General features: G+C 31.4%; 1 protein-coding gene across 1 annotated transcript in view; it reads left to right on the top strand.

Annotated features, from left to right (window-relative positions):
- Positions 1-11,514, top strand: part of LOC139504371 (ADAM 17-like protease) — a 38,244-nt gene extending 26,730 nt beyond the window's left edge. The window contains exons 13-22 of the mRNA XM_071294446.1: positions 164-233; positions 1,562-1,685; positions 3,649-3,756; positions 4,004-4,066; positions 5,548-5,621; positions 6,581-6,702; positions 6,918-6,996; positions 7,535-7,623; positions 8,172-8,216; positions 11,212-11,514. Coding sequence (XP_071150547.1) covers positions 164-233; positions 1,562-1,685; positions 3,649-3,756; positions 4,004-4,066; positions 5,548-5,621; positions 6,581-6,702; positions 6,918-6,996; positions 7,535-7,623; positions 8,172-8,216; positions 11,212-11,373 — 936 coding nt within the window. The 3' untranslated portion in view covers positions 11,374-11,514. The remainder of the gene's footprint in view (positions 1-163; positions 234-1,561; positions 1,686-3,648; positions 3,757-4,003; positions 4,067-5,547; positions 5,622-6,580; positions 6,703-6,917; positions 6,997-7,534; positions 7,624-8,171; positions 8,217-11,211) is intronic.
- Positions 11,515-20,682: the final 9,168 nt, after the last annotated feature.

Raw genomic sequence — 20,682 nt, 5'->3', positions numbered from 1 at the left:
ATTGCATTTTAGTCTAAAATTAGAAAATCACTATAATTTCTGTATTTACAGAAGATGATTTGAGTGCTTCCTATTCCTCATCATATAAAAAACTGAACTGCCATTACATTGAGTTTTAAATTCTATAGTGTGATAAATGATTAAGAACTTTTTTTTTTTACAGTTTTTCAGTCAATGCAGTAAACAGTATATATTTAAAGTTTTAGAATCAAAAGGACCAAGATGTTTTACGGGTGAGTAATCATTTATACTTAGTTGCTTCAAATATGTTCAATAGATATAAGAAGATGTGGTATGAGTACCAATAAGACAACTCTCTCATCCTAGTCACAATTCGTAAAAATAAACAATTATAGGTCAAAGTACGGTCTTCAACACAGAGACGTGGCTCACACCGAACAGCAAGCTATAAAGGGCTCCAAAAATGACATGTGTAAAACCATTCAAACAGGAAAACCAATGGTCTAATCTATATAAAAAAAGGAGAAACGAGAAAACACTTATGAACCTCATCAACAAACTGCAATTCTGAACATCAGATTCCTGACTTAGGACAGGTGCAAACAAATGCGTGGGTTTAAACGTTATAATAGGTACCAACCTTCTCCTTATTTGAAACAATAGTGTAACATCACCACATAAAAAAGACACACTATAAAATAGCAGTATTCCATAATTGATAATGAATAATAAAATAATAAGTTCTCTTTTAGACAACCATGAGGCATAACAAGATATACATTTTTGTATGTTAAATGCAGTGTTTTCCATTCGGCATTTAAGCCGGGTGTGCCGACCACCTTCTTTTGAAAGCCGACCACCTTTCGATTTTAGGAGGTGGTCGGCTTTTTTTTCAAAATCCGGATTTTTTTCGGTTCCGTACCGTTAAAATTTGAATACTAATCCCGCCTTGTTTTCATTGACAAAGATGGCGTCCAATCGTCAAATTTCAATTTCAATCGGGGGAAAGAAAGGAAGATGACGATGACGATAAAGAAAATACTAGACCAAATAAGTTAAATAAAATTGATAGTAATGTTGAAGTTAAGGAAATTGAACAAAAATCAACCAAACAACGGAAAAGACACGCAAGTGAAGACAAATATGAGCAAGACTTCAAAATGACTTATAGTCACAGAGGAAGGATACTACTGTTCTGTGTGCCAAAAATACGGCACAAAAGCAAGAAACAGAACAGAAACCTGGATCGAAAGGCCTTAAATCCATGCTGATGCATAAAGTTGTAAATGAAAGAAGAGATAAAAGAGATAAATTTTTGAAAAATAAAATCAAAGAATATTTGACAATTAATATGACTACTTCTATTTATGTTTGTTCAACTCCATAAAATGTGAATATTATACTAATCTTTATTTCTGTGACCCCCACGTGCACCCACAGTAAATTAAAAAAGGTTGGACATTTAAAAAAAAACCACCCGGTTGCAAGTTATTTTTTTAAAACACCCACATTACCTTAGTGAAAAAAGGAAAACACTGAAATGGCATGAAAATACATAAAAGTGTAAATATAATTGTTTTCTTTTACAAATGATTTTTAGAAAGTTCTGATGTGACATTTTGTGGGAATGGTAAACTTGAGGAGGATGAAGAATGTGATGCTGGTTACTATGGTGATAATTGTTGTGATAGAGATTGTAAACTCAAACCAGGTGCAATATGTAGGTAAGTCATTCCTATGGTAACTATGCAAACTGAAACCAGGTGCAATATGTAGGTAAGTCATTCCTATGGTAACTATGTAAACTGAAACCAGGTGCAATATGTAGGTAAGTCATTCCTATGGTAACTATGTAAACTGAAACCAGGTGCAATATGTAGGTAAGTCATTCCTATGGTAACTATGTAAACTCAAACCAGGTGCAATATGTAGGTAAGTCATTCCTATGGTAACTATGTAAACTGAAACCAGGTGCAATATGTAGGTACAGTAAAACCTGTATTAATCGGTCGGCTACAAGACTATGAAAAAGGGCTGGTTTGGACAGTGAGCTGGTTTATTCAGGTTTCCGTTTTGACCAAAAGTAAATGACTTGTGACGTCCAATATATTGCATGTAAAAGTTCTGTAAAATTGTTAATTATCAACTGATAAAATAAATTTAAATACAAAACACAATAAGGTGATAATTTCATATGATTTTTGTTTTGAATCTTCATGTTCATTGGCTATAGCAATTTAAGAAACTGGTTGTTCCTCGAATTATAAAAAATAATATTTTAACCGTGTTTTACATATCCTCGTATGTCAAATAGACCTTGGTAGCATCAGTCTCCGACTTGTCAATTTCACTTTCACTTTGTTTTTCATTGTTTTCATTTGCATCATAATACTCGCGTTTTTTGGATTGTGACATGATAGTTTTGCTTTACTATCATAATCGTTAATTTCTATCTTTGGTATGGCCGATTAAAAAGCCAGAATATTATCAAACGAAATTTCATCAAGATCGAAACATTGTCGTATAGTGTACAATGCCCATTGATTGTTGTCATCTGGGTGTTCTTCATTATCAGTGTCATTGGATTAGGGGTTCACAACATTTTGAAAACAAAGATGTAAATTTCTTACTATGCAATTTAGAAAAAAAATGTCCAAGTTACAACTAAGTTCAATCCGGGGCCTAGATTAATATATTGTTTGTTTCCCCAATCCCGACCCTGCCCAGCCAGGTGTGGGTAGGTAGGTAGGGAAATAATTTTATTTTTCCAAAAACATTATCGGACGATCCAGCAAGCCTGAAAATCAGAAATGAATGAAATAATATTTGACTTAGTTTTGACAATAAAATTTTATGAGTAGCACCATTTTTGCAGGGTCGGTCGGGATTGGGGAAACAAACAATATTTTATTTTAGGCCCGGGATATATTTAGCGTGTCTTTTAGTGTAATTAACAGGTTTGTAGTGTGTTAATGAGTAATAAAGCTCATGGCTGTATGCTTGTAAGTTCACAGTTTAACACTTGGCTAATTGATTATCCTGAAAAACCATATTGTATAAACAAATATGTTTTGATTGTATATCAATCATTTGAAACTAATCAGACAGGCCGGTTTTGACAGGTAATAATTGATGTAATTAAGAGTATTAGGACTGCATCATAAGACTGGAATTTGGAATACATAGGGTCTGGTTTACAAAGGGTATTTAAACAAATACTTTGAAGTGGAAAAAATGGGACTTTCATTTTCGGCCAGAATAGACAGGAAGCCGGTTTATTCAGGGTCCGGTTTACTCGGGTTTGACTGTAGTTCATTGCTATGGTAACAGTATAAAAGATTGTAAACTCAAACTAGTGCAATATATAGGTAAATCTTTGCTATGGTAACAGTATAAAGGATAGCAAATTTCGACCTGAGCTATATTTAGATGTAAAGCACTTCTTCATTGTACATGTATGTACAAAACTTAAAGAAATTGCGGTTGAAAATATCTTTGTCATGATTCTGAAGAAGTCATTTTGTTGAATGCTGACTAGTTGTAACTATTTTTAAATCAATATTCAGACAAATTTCAAAGTCTTTTTGCTTCAGATCTATGTTTTGAACAAGGCTTTTAAATTTCAATTTACACAAAAAGTGAAAATGACTGTATAAGGTGTTTTAACAATTTTTTTTCATTTTTCAGTGGATGGAATTATGAATGCTGTGTGCGTTCTACATGTAAAATAGCAGATAAAAATACTTCTTGTGGTGTTGAAAATACTCTAGACTGTAAAGGGGACGCTGTGTGCAAGTATCCTTTTATCAAAATCTAAGGCAAACAATTGGATGAGTATAGTGATAAAAAGAACATTTTACTTTTCTCTTTTCTTCAATGGTGTAAGTGATGATTTAAAATTTAATGGAAGTAATAAATTGAATTTTTCATGTTTGAAACATGACAAAGAGGTGACCATATAAAAAATTGAGTTTCAAATCATGGTTTAATAGAGATTTCGTTTTGCATGTTTTTCCTGTTATTATCCTTAAACTTTCTTCAGTGGATCTAGTCTCAATTGTCCTGAACCTAGGATTAAAAACAATGGCCGACCATGTATAGATGGGTAAGTTACCATGACAACCTAATAAATAAGATGGCTACCATGATACCATGACAGTGGTGGACATTGATTATTAATGGTGATACCTTGGTTTAATGTTTAAACGTGGGATTCAGAATTTAAGTGACTTTTAAAAAATTAGAGGGCTTGAATAATGCTGCTGGTTTTTTGCACCTTCGTATAGAGACTAGAGAGACATAAGATACAAAAGGGATAATTAAGCATATAAGTAGAAAACGAACTGACAAATCCCATGGCAAAACATGAAAAACAATCAATAGTATAATAATCGTAACATAGAAAACTAAAGACAAAGGGGTAAGTTCGGTACCGTGTAAGTGCCATATTTGGCCCCAATTATAAAGTTCATGGTAACAAGACAATAATTATTTTAAGTTGCCTTAAAGACATGTGAGAAAGTTGAACAGAGCTGTTTTTTGTCAAAGTTTAATTCTAACACGTTGATTTTTACATCCCAAAAAGGTCAAGATAAGGGATTTTGGTGAAATTTGACAAAATCAGCTGGATTTCAACCAAATAAAGGACCAGGAAACATAAAGCACAGACGTCGACAAGCTTAATATTCAAATAAGACATGTTAAATGTCTCAACAAAAAGTATTTTAAAAGATCTTTGTTGTCGACGTATGCGCTCTATGTTTCCTGTCAAATAATCTTTGGAAATTTACCCATTTTCATTGATTTTTTCGTGAAAAATCAATATGAGTACAACTTGTGACGTCATAATGAAACGCAGAAACGTAAAATTTTCAACAAAATGGCTTATATCCTGTCTAGTCAATGCGTTAGCTATAATTTATCGTGATATTGGTCAATAAATCCGAATTTGAAATTTACGGTAAAAAAGGGGGCCATTTTAGGACCTTAACGAACATACTCCTTTCACTAGAAAGAGGGTGTTCTCAGGTATGAATAGGCAGATACAACTCCACATGTAGCAGGTGCTGACAGAATATTGCCACATAGAAACAGAAAGTTCACAATATCAAAACTGAAATATCAAAATTTGAGCTGCGTCAGACAGAAATTGATCACAGAAGTACACATGTACATTATATTTTTTTTTTTTTTTATTAATTTTGGAACATTGAATATAAGATGACTGTTTGTCTGTTTTGTAGTGTTTTTATATCAACTAAATTTTCAAAAAGTTACAGACTTTGCATAGAATTTTTTTCAACTTGAAATAGGTAACAGATGTATTGATATTCATCTGCAGGTTAACTTTTATCTGAGGCAGATCATAAGTAAAATCATTATAACTCATTAGTCATAATATTTTTCTTCAGCTAAGAGATAACTTAAATTCACCTAAGCAATTTCAGAATCAAGGAATTTATGTAATGGCAATGCGCTTAACAACAAATGGAAGTTTTTAACGACCTTGACTGGCTATACAGCCCTTGCACAGTTGGTATGCACTCAACAAGCTAAGCTTATACAATATGTGGTTGATTTTTTCAGAGGTATATGTAAAGATGGTGTTTGTCTGAACTTCTGTGAAATTAAAGGCAAAGTACCTTGTATATGTGATCCAGGTAATAGTCAAAAATAGATTGACTGATAAATGCTTCTTAATATGAATAAAGGATAATGAAGAACTACAGTGCATCAAGAATTTTTTTGCTATTGTGATTATTTTCAGTTTTTTACGAAATTTTCCTCTGATCTTACTGACTGAAAATTTGTTTTCTCAGCCCAGTAGAGTGATATGAAAATTATCGCTAGAAACTTAGGGCACACATGCATGGTGTCAATGACTCAATTTCGCTGTACTGGCTCAAGCGAGAAATTCAATCTAATATTTTGACAATTTTAACAGGATATGTTTTACATAAATAAGAACTCATATATTTTGATAGCAGTATTTGTATTCAGCTATTACTGAAATTACAATAATTAAATTAGCTTCTATAGTATATATAATTTAGTTGAATTTAGAAGTTTCATGGCATATATTATGTGATAAGAATTTAATTTTTAAAGTTCTTCAGAATGTAAATAAATAAAAAAATTAAAATTCGAAGAACTTTTGCACACAACACTTTCAAAACTTTTCAATGTATATAGATATAAGAAGTCGGATATGAGTGCCAATGAGACAACTCTCCATCCAAGTCACACTTTTCTTACTGTTTCATCAGGTGCAGCCATCAATACTGTAATCAACTTATTTTGGCGAGCAATTTATTTTCGGGATTTCGCGAGTAGAAAAATAATGCGCAAAATAAATCGTAGCACATATGTAAACTTGGATCTTTACACCAAGTGATTTATAAAAATTGGAAATTAAATAGCCCAAATGTGGACAAGAAAGGATCAAACGTGAAATAAAGTATCCGCGAAATAAGTTTGTTTACAGTAGTTTTATGGATTGGAAACCAGTGAATACTTTTCTTTGGGAACAACTTTTTGGGAATTGTAGAACACTTGTTAAGTTTGTTTTAAGAACAGAGGCTAAATTAAAATGTTAATCTTGTGATTGCTTTCTTTGTAGAAACTGGTTATGCATGTTTTAAATGTTGTAAATACAATACTACCAACTCAACTTGTCAAGTAGATGAGAGAATAGTAGAATTAACAGACGGCAGACCTTGTTACCATGGTTACTGTGAAAGTGTATGTATTTCTAAGAGATTTTTAAGACAATTTCAATATTTTAAAAAATTGGATTTTTAAAAAAAGTTTTGAATATAATTTTAAGGAGTTGTATTGAAAAAAGGACAATGTTACAATTTGATATTTTATCATTATATTAAACAGAGGAATTTAAACCTAGAGGCTGATAGTGGTAAATGATTGATCCTGAAATTAACCTTGACATTTTCTTCCAGGGTCATTGTAAGAAGCAAGTGTCAGACATGGTTCAGCGATTATTCAGTATTATAGAAAATATTACAGCTGATGAATTTGGTAAGTATTACCAGTTAGTCCAAATTAAATTTAAAAAAATGTATAGTACTTTTATTCATATGTAAGATATAATAATGGAGTAGATGTATCTATAATGTTTCCTTTATTATAATTTAATTCAGGAAATACTGTTTTATTTTTATGCACCACCTAGGGGCATTATGTTTTTCAGTCTGAGCGCCCATTTTTTTTTACAGTTTTCTATAACATTTTGGCTTCATCAAATCAAAATGGCTGCCTTTTGAACATTTCTTATAGTTCTGTTTTGAATTACAAAAAATTTGAATTTTCGTATTAGAATTGAAATAATTCTTTCATGTCATATTCTATTCTCATGAGTAGGTTTTATATTTGTCAACAATTTATGCTTTTCTCAAGGTAAAAATATTGACAAATATAATATCTACCCATGAAAATAGAACATGACATGAAAGAATTATTTCTTAAATATAATATGTGATCTTGTACCTGTTCTTTTATCACAAGGAACAGTCTCCTTTTCAGATCCCTAATAATTTTATAATTTTATATTTTACAGTGGCGTTTATGAAGAGTAACATTGTCGGAACAATCATCATATTCTCTTTAGTTCTATGGATTCCGGCCAGTTGTACATTCAGTTATTTCGTAAGTTTTGCTCTGTTTTTTTGAGTTATGTCTTGGTTTTCTATAATAATGTCCTCGTTTCTTAAGTTATGTCCTGATCTTTTTAAGTAATGTAATTCTTTCCACTACTAATCTTAATTGATTAAAATCAGTTTTTCTGTTGAAAGATCAGCTGTTTACTTCACTGTCCATTTTTATTGTTCACTTAATATGAATAAAAAAAGAAACAACATTTTCAAAAGCGTTCATTAAGCATGTGAAGTAAATTTATGAAAGCCTTGGAAAACCAGAGTTTTTGTAATCATTGTTACTAGTCAGTAGGACAATAAGAAGAGGTGTTGTGATTGCCAATGACATAACTATCCAAGAAAGTAGTTCAAAATGTGTAATAACTCAAAAGAGAAAAAAACAATAGTCTGACTTATTCTAAATTATCTCCCTTGTTTATGGTTTATTTTCCTTGACATTTTTCTTATCTCCCTTAACATCCTGGTTACTTTTGACTATCCTTGATGTTGAGGTTTTCAGTACAAAATGAACTTTTTTTATAACTTTTGATTTATTTACAGGATAGAAAAAATGATAGAAAATTAAAAAGAATGAGAAGTAGGATGGTATGTAAGATTTAATTTCTGTAAATTCAGAAAAAAGTAAAATCACAAAAATTCTGAACTCAGAGGAAAATTCAAAATGGAAAGTCCCTTATCAAATGGCAAAATCAAAGGATTAAACACATCAAACGAATGAAAAACAACTGTCATATTCCTGACTTGGTACTGGCATTTTCAAATGTAAAAAATGGTGGATTAAACCTGATTTTATATTGCTAAAACTCTCACTTGTATGACAGTCGCATCAAATTCTATCACATTTACAACAACGCGTGAACAAAACACACACAATAGGTAAAATTGTCAAAACATGGGTCAGTGATATTGTTGGCTTTTTTAAAAACTACCTCTAACCTTTTTTATTGGGAAAATATGCATCATTTTCATCAAATTGGGAAATTTAAAATAAACCACGAATTTGACTGAAACTTCAATTTTCAGACCCATTTTCAAGAGCCAAACCCTGCTTTAAAAGAAGACCCCATTTTTTCAGTGATGATGCATAAATAGACCCTCAAATGTGCACATATAGTCATTTTAGGCAAAAAAATTGTTTAAATGAGTGTTTTTCAGTTTGTATTCATGCACAATTACTATTGAGACTGCACTGTTTGGGAAAAAAAATGTTTTTTTGGGAATAATTTTAAGCCATTTTTTTTCCAAATTGGGATTCTTCCTCAGGGGAAAAAGCCTTTATTCTCCACTAATTTTAGGCAAACAATATCACTGTGGGTACAGCAGTCCTCACTGTGTCAAAATCTCAAAAAACATTCAACAAAGAAGCACGAAAACATCTACCAAATTTAACAACCACTTTCATTGCTTGCCACACAGGAAGAAATATAAAATAATTTTGTCGTTTAAAGTGTTTTAAAAAAATATTATTTTACATGGGAAAAAGTGGTATACAGGGTTAAGAAATCAAAGTTTTGTTAGAACTAATTGCAGAAAAAGTCAAAGATTTAAAATTATCCAGAAGTTCTTAAGAATTTTTAAGAATCCACATAAGTGAGTAAAATAATTTTCTATAGGCTTTTATGCAGACTGGCAAATCCAGTTGGTAATTTAGGGAGAGATCCGTTTGCGCCAAAAATGCGTCCTTTTGCGCCACAACTTTTTTTCTCCAATGCTACGTTTGCGCCACCTGTTTTAAAATTACATGGTATCATTTGCGCCAAAAATAAATCATACGATTGCGCCAATTAGAAGAAAAATGACTTCCCTCCACCCTTATTCGGACTTGGAAACGGCAGTTTACACGGCAAATGTTTCCTTTTTTGAAACATACTTTCGTCTTACTGCTGCTGCATGGGTACTTCCTAATTTAATGCATGTAGTAGCTTGTAACTTCACTTCATTGTCCAAAAAGACAAACATTGAAGGATGAAATACATAAAACAGTTCATAATAATTCCCCGTGGATTGCTTCTGCTCCCCCGTGGAATGCTTCTGCTCCATTACTATAGTACGTCTTGCGGTAGATAGAGTTTTCGCCCATACGGATGACGGTAGCAAAGCAAAACATAATCAGCAAAAGCTTATATTTTCTTCTCTTTTGGCATATCTTATATTAAATATTCAGCAAAGCAATACGTTTTCTTCACTCTCTGTACATGGACTGTCTACTGCATTTCAAGTCATTTCTCTCCAGATGCTCATCTTCATGGTTAAATATCTCCGATCATGCATATGATGCTTTTTAAGCCAAAAATAAGAACAACTATTAATCATTAATATATTTATGATTGATATGTGTACAGGTAAATTGGCGCAAATGAGTTCCGATTATTGGCGCAAATGATACATTTTGAAAATAAAATTTGGCGCAAATGATACCCCTGAAAAACAGTAATTGGCGCAAAAAGACTGTTGCCGTAATTTATGCCTCGTTCACAGGTACATTTAATTCGAATTGAATTTGAATTGAATGCGAATCGAATTCACTAATCACGTTCACACACTCTTCTTTTTTAATTCAAATTGATTCGAATTGGCTAATTCGAATTAACTAATTCGCATTAGAAATACATTTTTGTTAATACGAATTAAAGTTAACGTCGTTAGGAGAGTAAAGCAAATTTGACGCGCATTGCAATATGAATTATAATTGACGTTAGGATGTTAAACGTTTCGAATGTGAATTAAACTAATTCGAATTAGTTAATGCGAATCAATTTCGAATTACCTGTGAACTCAGCTTCAATTACATGTCAGGGGAGATGACAAATAATACTAAATGGTTATGTCAAAGTTGACCTTTTCTGGTAAGGATAAATCAATGTAATAAATTGTGTTGATAATAAAAATGAAGGGTAATTCTGAAACAGCCATATGAAAAATAAGAAAAATAACAACCCAAAAACAACTATGTTACACTAGTAATTTTGGGGCCCTTTATAGCTTGTTGTTCCGTGTGAGCCAAGGCTCCGTGTTGAAGGCCGTACATTGACCTATAATGGTTTACTTTTTTTAAATTGTCAGTGATATTGTTTGCCTAAAATTAGTGGAGAATAAAGGCTTTTTCCCCTGAGGAAGAATCCCAATTTGGAAAAAAAATGGCTTAAAATTATTCCCAAAAAAACATTTTTTTTCCCAAACAGTGCAGTCTCAGTAGTAATTGTGCATGAATACAAACTGAAAAACACTCATTTAAACAATTTTTTTGCCTAAAATGACTATATGTGCACATTTGAGGGTCTATTTATGCATCATCACTGAAAAAATGGGGTCTTCTTTTAAAGCAGGGTTTGGCTCTTGAAAATGGGTCTGAAAATTGAAGTTTCAGTCAAATTCATGGTTTATTTTAAATTTCCCAATTTGATGAAAATGACGCATATTTTCCCAATAAAAAAGGGTAGAGGTAGTTTTTAAAAAAGCCAACAATATCACTGATTGTTATTTGGATGGAGAGTTGTCTCATTGGCACTCACACCACATCTTCCTATATCTATGTAATTACTTGTTGATTAAATACTATTTTTTTTTAATTTATTTTCAGAATAATGTGTTCATATTAGATGAAGATAAAAACAAAATACGGCATGCTGGGAACTTTAAACTCAAACCTGCCGGTAGCATTATACGTCAACATGGCATTCGTCCATTACCCACAATTCAAAGCTTTGATTACCTGGACACAGAAAGAGAATCAAAAGTCTAAAGGAAAATTGACAGAACACATATATATTGTAGGAGAAAAGGGACCAAAAGTTAATTTATAATGTATTTATCTTCAGTTCCGAATGTTTTCTTTTGTTTTTTTTACATTTTTGAAGAAAAGAATTATTTGGAAAATTATCAGCAATCAACATAATGTACTAACAAGATTTTTATTTGCCCCGACAAAGCAGCAGTTTTATTTAAATATGAATCATTTTAGTTCTTTTATTTGTATGGATTTATAACAGTCTCATAAGAGGGATCTGATTTCCGTATCTCTTTTTGGTTCCATATGTTTAAAAAAAAAAAATAATTATATAACAAGATTTTTATTTGCCCCAACAAAGCAGCTTTTTAATTGAGAAATGAAGACTTTTAGGTCTGTTTTTTTTTTTATATATATACATGTACTATCAGTTTATAAGAGTTTTTAAAAAACTTGCTATTTTTATAATTTAGCAGCCTAATCGTTATTTACAGGCTAACACTTCATCAATTGTACTTTTTTTGAAATCACAGAAAAGGTCTAAATGAAAAATAAAGGGTTACAGTGACAACAGGTCAAAGGCCATTGGCTCAAACTTGTTTCCTTGTTAATGACATAATTTAAGGTTGTAAAAGGTTGCTGTTCACGAAAAGAGGAATTTATATTTTTATTTAAATGGATAAGGATTTTGGTGGACACCATTGTTAAGAAAATATTTGCTGACATCTGTTATTGAATTGATGGTTGGTAATTGAGTGTATTAGCAATGCGTTGTTTAACTAGCATCAAATATTGAATTGATGTCCGTAAATAAGAAAGAGTAATAAAAAGAATGGTATAAATAGTGGAGAAAATTTATCATAACACGTAAGAGTTACTTATATAGCAGCATACAAAAACATCTATTATATAATTGGTGTCATGAAGCATTCAACATTGTCCAATCAGAATTAAAGTTACAAAAGTATATTAGATTGGACATTATGTGGTTATTATTATGTCAATATAAAATAATATATATATAGTTTATAAAAAACTAAATATGACTTAAAATTAACAATGATTTTAAAAGGTTGCTTTATATCCATTCAAGTTTATACATAAAAACGTTTAACATTTTTGTTTTTTAAAAGAATGAGTATTTAATTATGAATGTAACAATGTGTTCAATATGTGTAAATTATACTTAAAATTGTGTATGTGTATTGTTTTTCTCATTTTAACTGGATTCATTATATATGACAGGAAATGTGGAGGAATCTATTTGTATGTCTTTGAAAGAGATAAGTATCAAGAATTAGTTTCACAAAAGATCTTAGTATACATGTGTAAGACTTACAATCGAGTTTAGTTTTAAGATATTTTTGTGTAACTCATTCCTGGTTTGTCAAATATTTTTTTTCAACAAATAAATCCATCAGAAATATTGTTCATTTTACATCAAAGTTTGTTTATAAAAAGTAGGAAACATTACCATTTCTCTTCAAAATTTTTTCAGCTATAAACTAAATAATATTTCAATTAAAGTAAACCAGCAGGAAAATTATATCAGAACTTATATATCCCCACAGAACTGATTATACTTTAAGCAGGAAAATTAATAATTTTCATGAAAGTTATGAAGCAGGAAATTTGGTCACGCTTCATTGATGATTTTATATCTAACAGGAAAATTTATCATATTATCACTTTGTAATATTTCTTTTGAAGTAAATCCTTCCTAATGACACATGATCTGTAGTTTTATCAGATTGCTTCTGGTAATAATTACATCAGCCAATGAAATTCCAGCATTCAAAATTTTTGAAGGTGTGTATTATTAGGATCAAAACAGAGGATACCAAACAGTCTTCAAAACAGAAAGTTGTCAGATCTATGAAGCAAGTTTAGGACACCAGGGCTGCATTTAATATCGTAGCAGCTACGTAGTACTACGTAGATTTTGACTATTGAACGTGTAGCTATAGACTAGTTGTTACATAGATATTGATAGCAGCTACGTAGCCGCTACATAGATGCTACGATATTGAACTCAACCCAGATTAGTATTTTTATCAGACTTGCAATCATCGCTAGAAATGTGCTTTCTTGGATGTTTATACTCACATTAACATGGTACAATCATTTGTATATGACAATGAAGGATATTTAGCATTTTATTTATGACTTTTCTATGTTGTTTCCCTACGAAATGAATTTAAAAATATTTTCCCCAGCAACCTCTATATTTCTTGAAATATTTTAAAAACCATGCATCTTGATAAAATTTATGTAAAACTATTTTCATTGCATATAGTAAATATAACAATTAGTTAAAAAAAAAGGATAAGCAACATATAAAGTAATGAAAAATTTCAAATTCATATTTGAAAAATTGAGGAAATAAATTTTTGATAATATTTATTTAGTCAAGTAAAATTAGAGATTATGGTTTATTTACGAGGTTATATTATTATAAGATATTAAATTTAAATATTTGTTGCTAAATTTTATTTACTAATTATTTAAAAAATGTGCCTTATTACTGTAATACTTTTAACTTGTGTCTATTTACTAACCTTTTAATAAAATGCACCAAGATATTTTTACTTTTTGTGTTTCTAAAAAAACCTTTATCAAAACTACTTTTATTTAAATATGACAAAAAAGCTGTTTTCTTTAACCAAAAAGAATTGAAATTTTATTTATTAAAAAAATAAATAATTAGATGTCTACTATAATATTGTATTTATTAATATGTCTTCTTGCATTTTATTCAAGTAAAATTTGTCTTTTTGCATTATTTTAAAAATAAAATATGTTTATTATACATTTTGTACTATCTTCCATTTTTGAGGTACAAATAAGAATTTTACAAATTGTTGTGCCTTACTATTTGAAGTGCCTTTTTATTCTGTATAACACTGTGATACTATTTCTTGTTTGATGAATTTTTATATTTCTTTTCACTTCATAGCAGCCTACTGAAGGGTGTATAGAAAACAAGGTTTTTGAACATGTAATTTTTACTACATTTTAATGCTCACTTGAAAAGTGAATTAATATGCAACAGAGTGAAACATTATTTGTGCATTACTATGTAAAGTGCCTTTTATTATGTGTAATACTGTTTAAATATGCCGAGATGAACAAATTTTATATTTATTTTGTATTATTTAAAGCAGCATATTACTAGGGAAAGTAAATAAAGAAGGCTTCCCAAGTATGAGATTTAAGATTTTCGAAATGAGTGTTTTTCCCTTTGCTATGAACTTGAACCCAATTGAGTCTCTTATTATTCCAATCTCTACCTTTAACTTGGTTTGCATGAGTGGGTTTGTCTTCAGTGGCGGATCCAGAGGGGGATTTCCAGGGGTTGGAACCCCCCCTTTTTTTGGCGGATCAATGCATTTGAATGGGGACATATAGTTGGAACCCCCCCCCCCCCCCCCCTTTATCCTGGATTGGCCCCTTTTCAAAATGGCTGGATCCGCCCTGGTCTTCATATATTTCCAACTTTAATACATTCATTAGATGTTTTAATTGAATAATGGGAAAATTTAACAAAGCCTTTTTAGTGACCAAAAGATATATTGCAATAAATACAATACTCTGCCTTTTTGTCAATAAGACTTGTACGTGCAACTCCTGCTTAAATGTTTATAGAACAAAACCAAAATATGTGGAACAATTTCACAGAATATCTGGTGTTTACCAAATCTAGACATATAACAATGAAAAGTTACCATCACAATTGTAGAGCACTACCTCATGATGTGCTTATAGGAATACAACCATGTCCTAGACATTAAAGTGAGATAATTAAAGTTTTTAATAAGGGGAGATAATTGAAGTTCTCAATAAGGGGAGATAACTGAAGTTCTCAAAAGGGGAGATAACTGAAGTTCTCAAAAAGGGGAGATCATTGAAGTCATCAATAAGGGGACATAAATGAAGTTCTCAAGAAGGGGAGATAATTGAAGTTCTTAATAAGGGGAGATAATTGAAGTTCTAAATAAGGGGAGATCATTGAAGTTCTTAATAAGGGAGATCATTGGAGCTTTCTATTCAATGTTGCAATATGTCACATGAGTCTGTTGAAAGCACAACTCTTTCCAACTGGTTAGACTATGAATCACTACCTGAAGATATTCAATTTTTTTCTTGCACTGACTTTTACCTTAATTATCAATTGAAAAATAGGTTGAATTAGTGAAGGTAATCTAATTATGAATGTAAGTGTCTAAACCTCAAAGTATTCCTATTTGTATAACTTAAGATATTTTTTATATTCTTTAACTTACCAATTATTCCTATTTGTATTTATAAGATACGTATGTAGAAGGGACCATTATTTTATACTTTCAATTTTCAATATTCTTTAACTTTTCAAATATTCCAATTTGTATTACTGTTTTATAAGTTACTTATGTAGAACAAGGGACCAGTCTTGTATATTTTCAATTTTCATTTGTTATCAGACTATTTTCAGTTTCATTTTATAACTGACTGGCAAGCATTTATGTATTCTCTACAATTAAATATCATTAAATGCTTTAACAAATTCATTATTACATATCAGAGTTTATATTATCGTTAGACATTTATTGTTCTATATTTAGATGTGTTTGTTCTATATTTAGAAATTCTTCATTAACTGTTTTAGGATGATCTTTTTATTTCTATACAAAACCTTCAAATTTTATCATGAATAAAATTTTAATAAAGATAAGAGTTTATTGTTTTGTTTGTTTGTTATGCAAGTGTTATAATAAAATTAACGGTACCAATTTTCTTGCACCAGATGCGCATTTTGACAATTCTGTTTCGTTAGTGATGCTCGTGGCAAAAATATTTGAAATCCAAAGCTTATATAAAAGATGAAGAGCTATAATCCAAAAGTTCAAAAACGTATAGCCAAATACGTGAAAGGAATCAGAGCTTTGCATGAGGGAGATACATTCTTTAATAACAGGATATACTTAAAATATTGGACATTTAACAGACCAGACCAACAACTATTGAACAAATATACAGACAAACATGTATTTTCTGTGTTTGACAGAGAACCAGCAAATACCAATCCTAATTTCTGATTTGACCCTTTTAGGGATCAGGCACATGACCGTCAGCCCCAAGCTGACCATAGAGGTGATTCTAGGACAATATATGTATGTGTCACTCTTTGATTAAGCTGTTAACATGACGATGTGTACCTTTTAATAACAAAAAAAAGTATCAACCACTATAAAATAATTTCTTTGATGTAACCAGAATGTTGTTGTCTTTTTAGCTCACCTGGCCCGAAGGGCCAAGTGAGCTTTTCCAATCACTTGGCGTCCGTCGTCCGTCGTCTTCGTCGTCCGTTGTCGTCCGTCGTCGTTAACTTTTACAAAAATCTTCTCCTCTTAAAACTACTGGGCCAAATTAAACCAAACTTGGCCACAATCATCATTGGGGTATCTAGTTTAAAAAATGTGTGGCGTGACAGTTTAAAAAATGTGTGGCGTGACCCGGCCAACCAACCAAGATGGCCGCCATGGCTAAAAATAGAACATAGGGGTAAAATGCAGTTTTTGGCTTATAACTCAAAAACCGAAGCATTTAGAGCAAATCTGACATGGGGTTAAATTGTTTATCAGGTCAAGATCTATCTGCCCTCAAATTTTCAGATGAATCCGACAACCCGTTATTGGGTTGCTGCCCCTGAACTGGTAATTTTAGGGAATTTTTGCTGTTTTTATACGACCGCAAAATTTGAAAAATTTTTCGTCGTATATTGCTATCACGTTGGCGTCGTCGTCGTCGTCGTCGTCGTTCAAATACTTTTAGTTTTCGCACTCTAACTTTAGTAAAAGTGAATGGACATCTATGAAATTTTAACACAAGGTTTATGACCACAAAAGGAAGGTTGGTATTGATTTTGGGAGTTTTGGTCCCAACATTTTAGGAATTAGGGGCCAAAAAGGGCCCAAATAAGCATTTTCTTGGTTTTCGCACTATAACTTTAGTTTAAGTTAATAGAAATCTATGAAATTTTGACACAAAGTTTATGACCACAAAAGAACGGTTGGGATTGATTTTGGGAGTTTTGGTTTCAACAGTTTAGGAATTAGGGGCCATAAAAGGGCCCAAAATAAGCATTATTCTTGGTTTTTGCACAATAACTTTAGTTTAAGTAAATAGAAATCAATGAAATTTAAACACAATGTTAATGACTACAAAAGGAAGGTTGGTATTGATTTTGGGAGTTTAGGTCCCAACAGTTTAGGAATTAGGGGCCAAAAAGGGACCCAAATAAGCATTTTTCTTGGTTTTCGCACCATAACGTTAGTATAAGTAAATAGATATCTATGAAATTTAAACACAAGGTTTATGACCATAAAAGGAAGGTTGGTATTGATTTGGGAGTTTTGGTCCCAACAGAATAAGGGGCCCAAAGGGTCCAAAATTAAACTTTGTTTGATTTCATCAAAATTGAATAATTGGGGTTCTTTGATATGCCGAATCTAACTGTCATGACTGTGTATGTAGATTCTTAACTTTTGGTCCCGTTTTCAAATTGGTCTACATTAAGGTCCAAAGGGTCCACAAAAAATGAATCAGTTAGGTTCTTTGATATGCTGAATCTAAAAATGTACTTAGATTCTTGATTATTGGCCCAGTTTTCAAGTTGGTCCAAATCGGGGTCCAAAATTAAACTTTGTTTGATTTCATCAAAAATTGAATAAATGGGGTTCTTTGATATACCAAATCTAACTGTGTATGTAGATTCTTCATTTTTGGTCCTGTTTTCAAATTGGTCTACACTAAAGTCCAAAGGGTCCAAAATTAAACTTAGTCTGATTTTAACAAAAATTGAAATCTTGGGGTTCTTTGATATGCTGAATCCAAAAATGTACTTAGATTTTTTTATTATGGGCCCAGTTTTCAAGTTGGTCCAAATCAGGATCTAAAATTATTATATTAAGTATTGTGCAATAGCAAGTCTTTTCAATTGCACAGTATTGCGCAATGGCAAGAAATATCTAATTGCACAATATTGTGAAATAGCAAATTTTTTTTAAATTAGAGTTATCTTTCTTTGTCCAGAATAGTAAGCAAGAAATATCTAATTGCAAAATATTGTGCAATAGCAAGATTTTTTTTTAATTGGAGTTATCTTTCTTTGTCCAGAATCAACTTAAATCTTTGTTATATACAATATACAATGTATATTCACTTTTTACTACCAACTGATAAATTAAAATAATCTTTACCATTCAGTGATAACAAGCAGTTTTTTTACATCTTAATATTTTATGATGTATTTAAATGAGTAGTTATTGTTGCAAACTCCATTAGAAATTTTAATTGAGATTAGTTTTGGAATAAGGGAAAGGGGGATGTGATTAAAAAAATTGGGTTCAATTTTTCTCATTTGAAATTTCATAAATAAAAAAGAAAATTTCTTCAAACATTTTTTTGAGAGGATTAATATTCAACAGCATAGTGAATTGCTCTAAGAGAAAACAAAAATTTTAAGTTCATTAGAACACATTCATTCTGTGTCAGAAACCTATGCTGTGTCAACTATTTAATCACAATCCAAATTTAGAGCTGAATCCAGCTTGAATGTTGTGTCCATACTTTCCCCAACCGTTCAGGGTTCAACCTCTGCGGTCGTATAAAGCTACGCCCTGCGGAGCATCTGGTTGGCTATTATCTTGAATATTATTATAAATAGAGATAAACTGTAGACAGCAATAATGTTCAGCAAAGTAAGATTTACAAATAAGTCAACATGACCAAAATGGTCAGTTGACCCCTTTAGGAGTTATTGACCTTTATAGTCAATTTTTAACCATTTTTCGTAAATCTTAGTAATCTTTTACAAAAATCTTCTCCTCTGAAACTACTGGGCCAAATTAATCCATACTTGGCCACAATCATCTTTGGGATATCTAGTTTAAAAAGTGTGGCGTGACCCGGCCAACCAACCAAGATGGCCGCCATGGCTAAAAATAGAACATAGGGGTAAAATGCAGTTTTTGGCTTATAACTCAAAAACCAAAGCATTTAGAGCAAATCTGACATGTGGTAAAAGTGTTTATCAGGTCAAGATCTACCTGTCCTGAAATTTTCAGATGAATCGGATAACCTGTTGTTGGGTTGCTGCCCCTGAATTGGTAATTTTAAGGAAATTTTGCTGTTTTTGGTTATTATCTTGAATATTATTATAGATAGAGATAAACGGTAAACAGCATTAATGTTCAGCAAAGTAAGATTTACAAATAAGTCAGCATGACCAAAATGGTCAGTTGACCCCTGAAGGAGTTATTGCCCTTTATAGTCAATTTTTAACCATTTTTTCGTAAATCTTAGTAATCTTTTACAAAAATCTTCTTCTCTGAAACTACTGGGCCAAATTAAACTAAGCTTTGCCACAATCATCATTGGGGTAATTTGTTTAAAAAATGTGTGGCGTGACCTGGCCAATCAACCAAAATGGCTGCCACGGCTAATAATAGAACATAGGTGTAAAATGCAGTTTTTGGCTGATAACTCAAAAACCGAAGCATTAAGAGAAAATCTGACAGGGTTTAATTGTTTATCAGGTCAAGATCTATCTGCCCTGATGTTTTCACATGGATCGGACAACCCGTTGTTAGGTTACTGTCCTTAATTGGTAATTTTAAGGAAATTTTGCCGTTTTTTGTTATTATCTTGAATATTATTATAGATAGAGATAAACTGTATACAGCAATAACGTTCAGCAAAATAAGATCTACAAATAAGTTTACATGACCAAAATAGTCAATTGACCCCTTAAGGAGTTATTGTCCTTTATAGTTAATTTTTAACATTTTTCATAAATTTTTGTAAATTTGTAGAAAATATTTTCCACTGTAATTACTGGGCCAAGTTCATTATAGACAAGAGATATTTGTAGCAACAAGAATGTTCAGTAAAGTAAGATCTACAAACACATCGATCACTATCACCAAAACACAATTATGTCATGAATTTATCTGTGTCCATTATTTAATATGCACAAGACCAAGGTGAGCGACACAGGCTCTTTAGAGCCTCTAGTTATAGTCCTGATTAATAAGGTTTTAATACAAACTCGGCATACTTCAGTATCCATGCAGATAAATCTACCAGCTTCTGCCAACAGAAGGTGTTGGTTTGATTGACTTATTTATTTTTAAATACTTTCCATTTCTCTGCCCCATTTATGGGCATTATGTTCTCTGGTCTGTGAGTCTGTGCTTTCATTCATCCATCCGTCTGTCCCGCTTCAAGTTTTTGGTCAAGGTAGTTTTTGAAGTCCAATGAACTTGAAACTTAATGCACATGTAC

This window comes from Mytilus edulis, chromosome 14, assembly GCF_963676685.1.
Source record: "Mytilus edulis chromosome 14, xbMytEdul2.2, whole genome shotgun sequence".
NCBI classification, from domain to species: domain Eukaryota; kingdom Metazoa; phylum Mollusca; class Bivalvia; order Mytilida; family Mytilidae; genus Mytilus; species Mytilus edulis.
The sequence above is the reverse complement of the archived record's forward strand: the minus strand, read 5'-3'. Positions and strand labels throughout refer to the sequence as shown.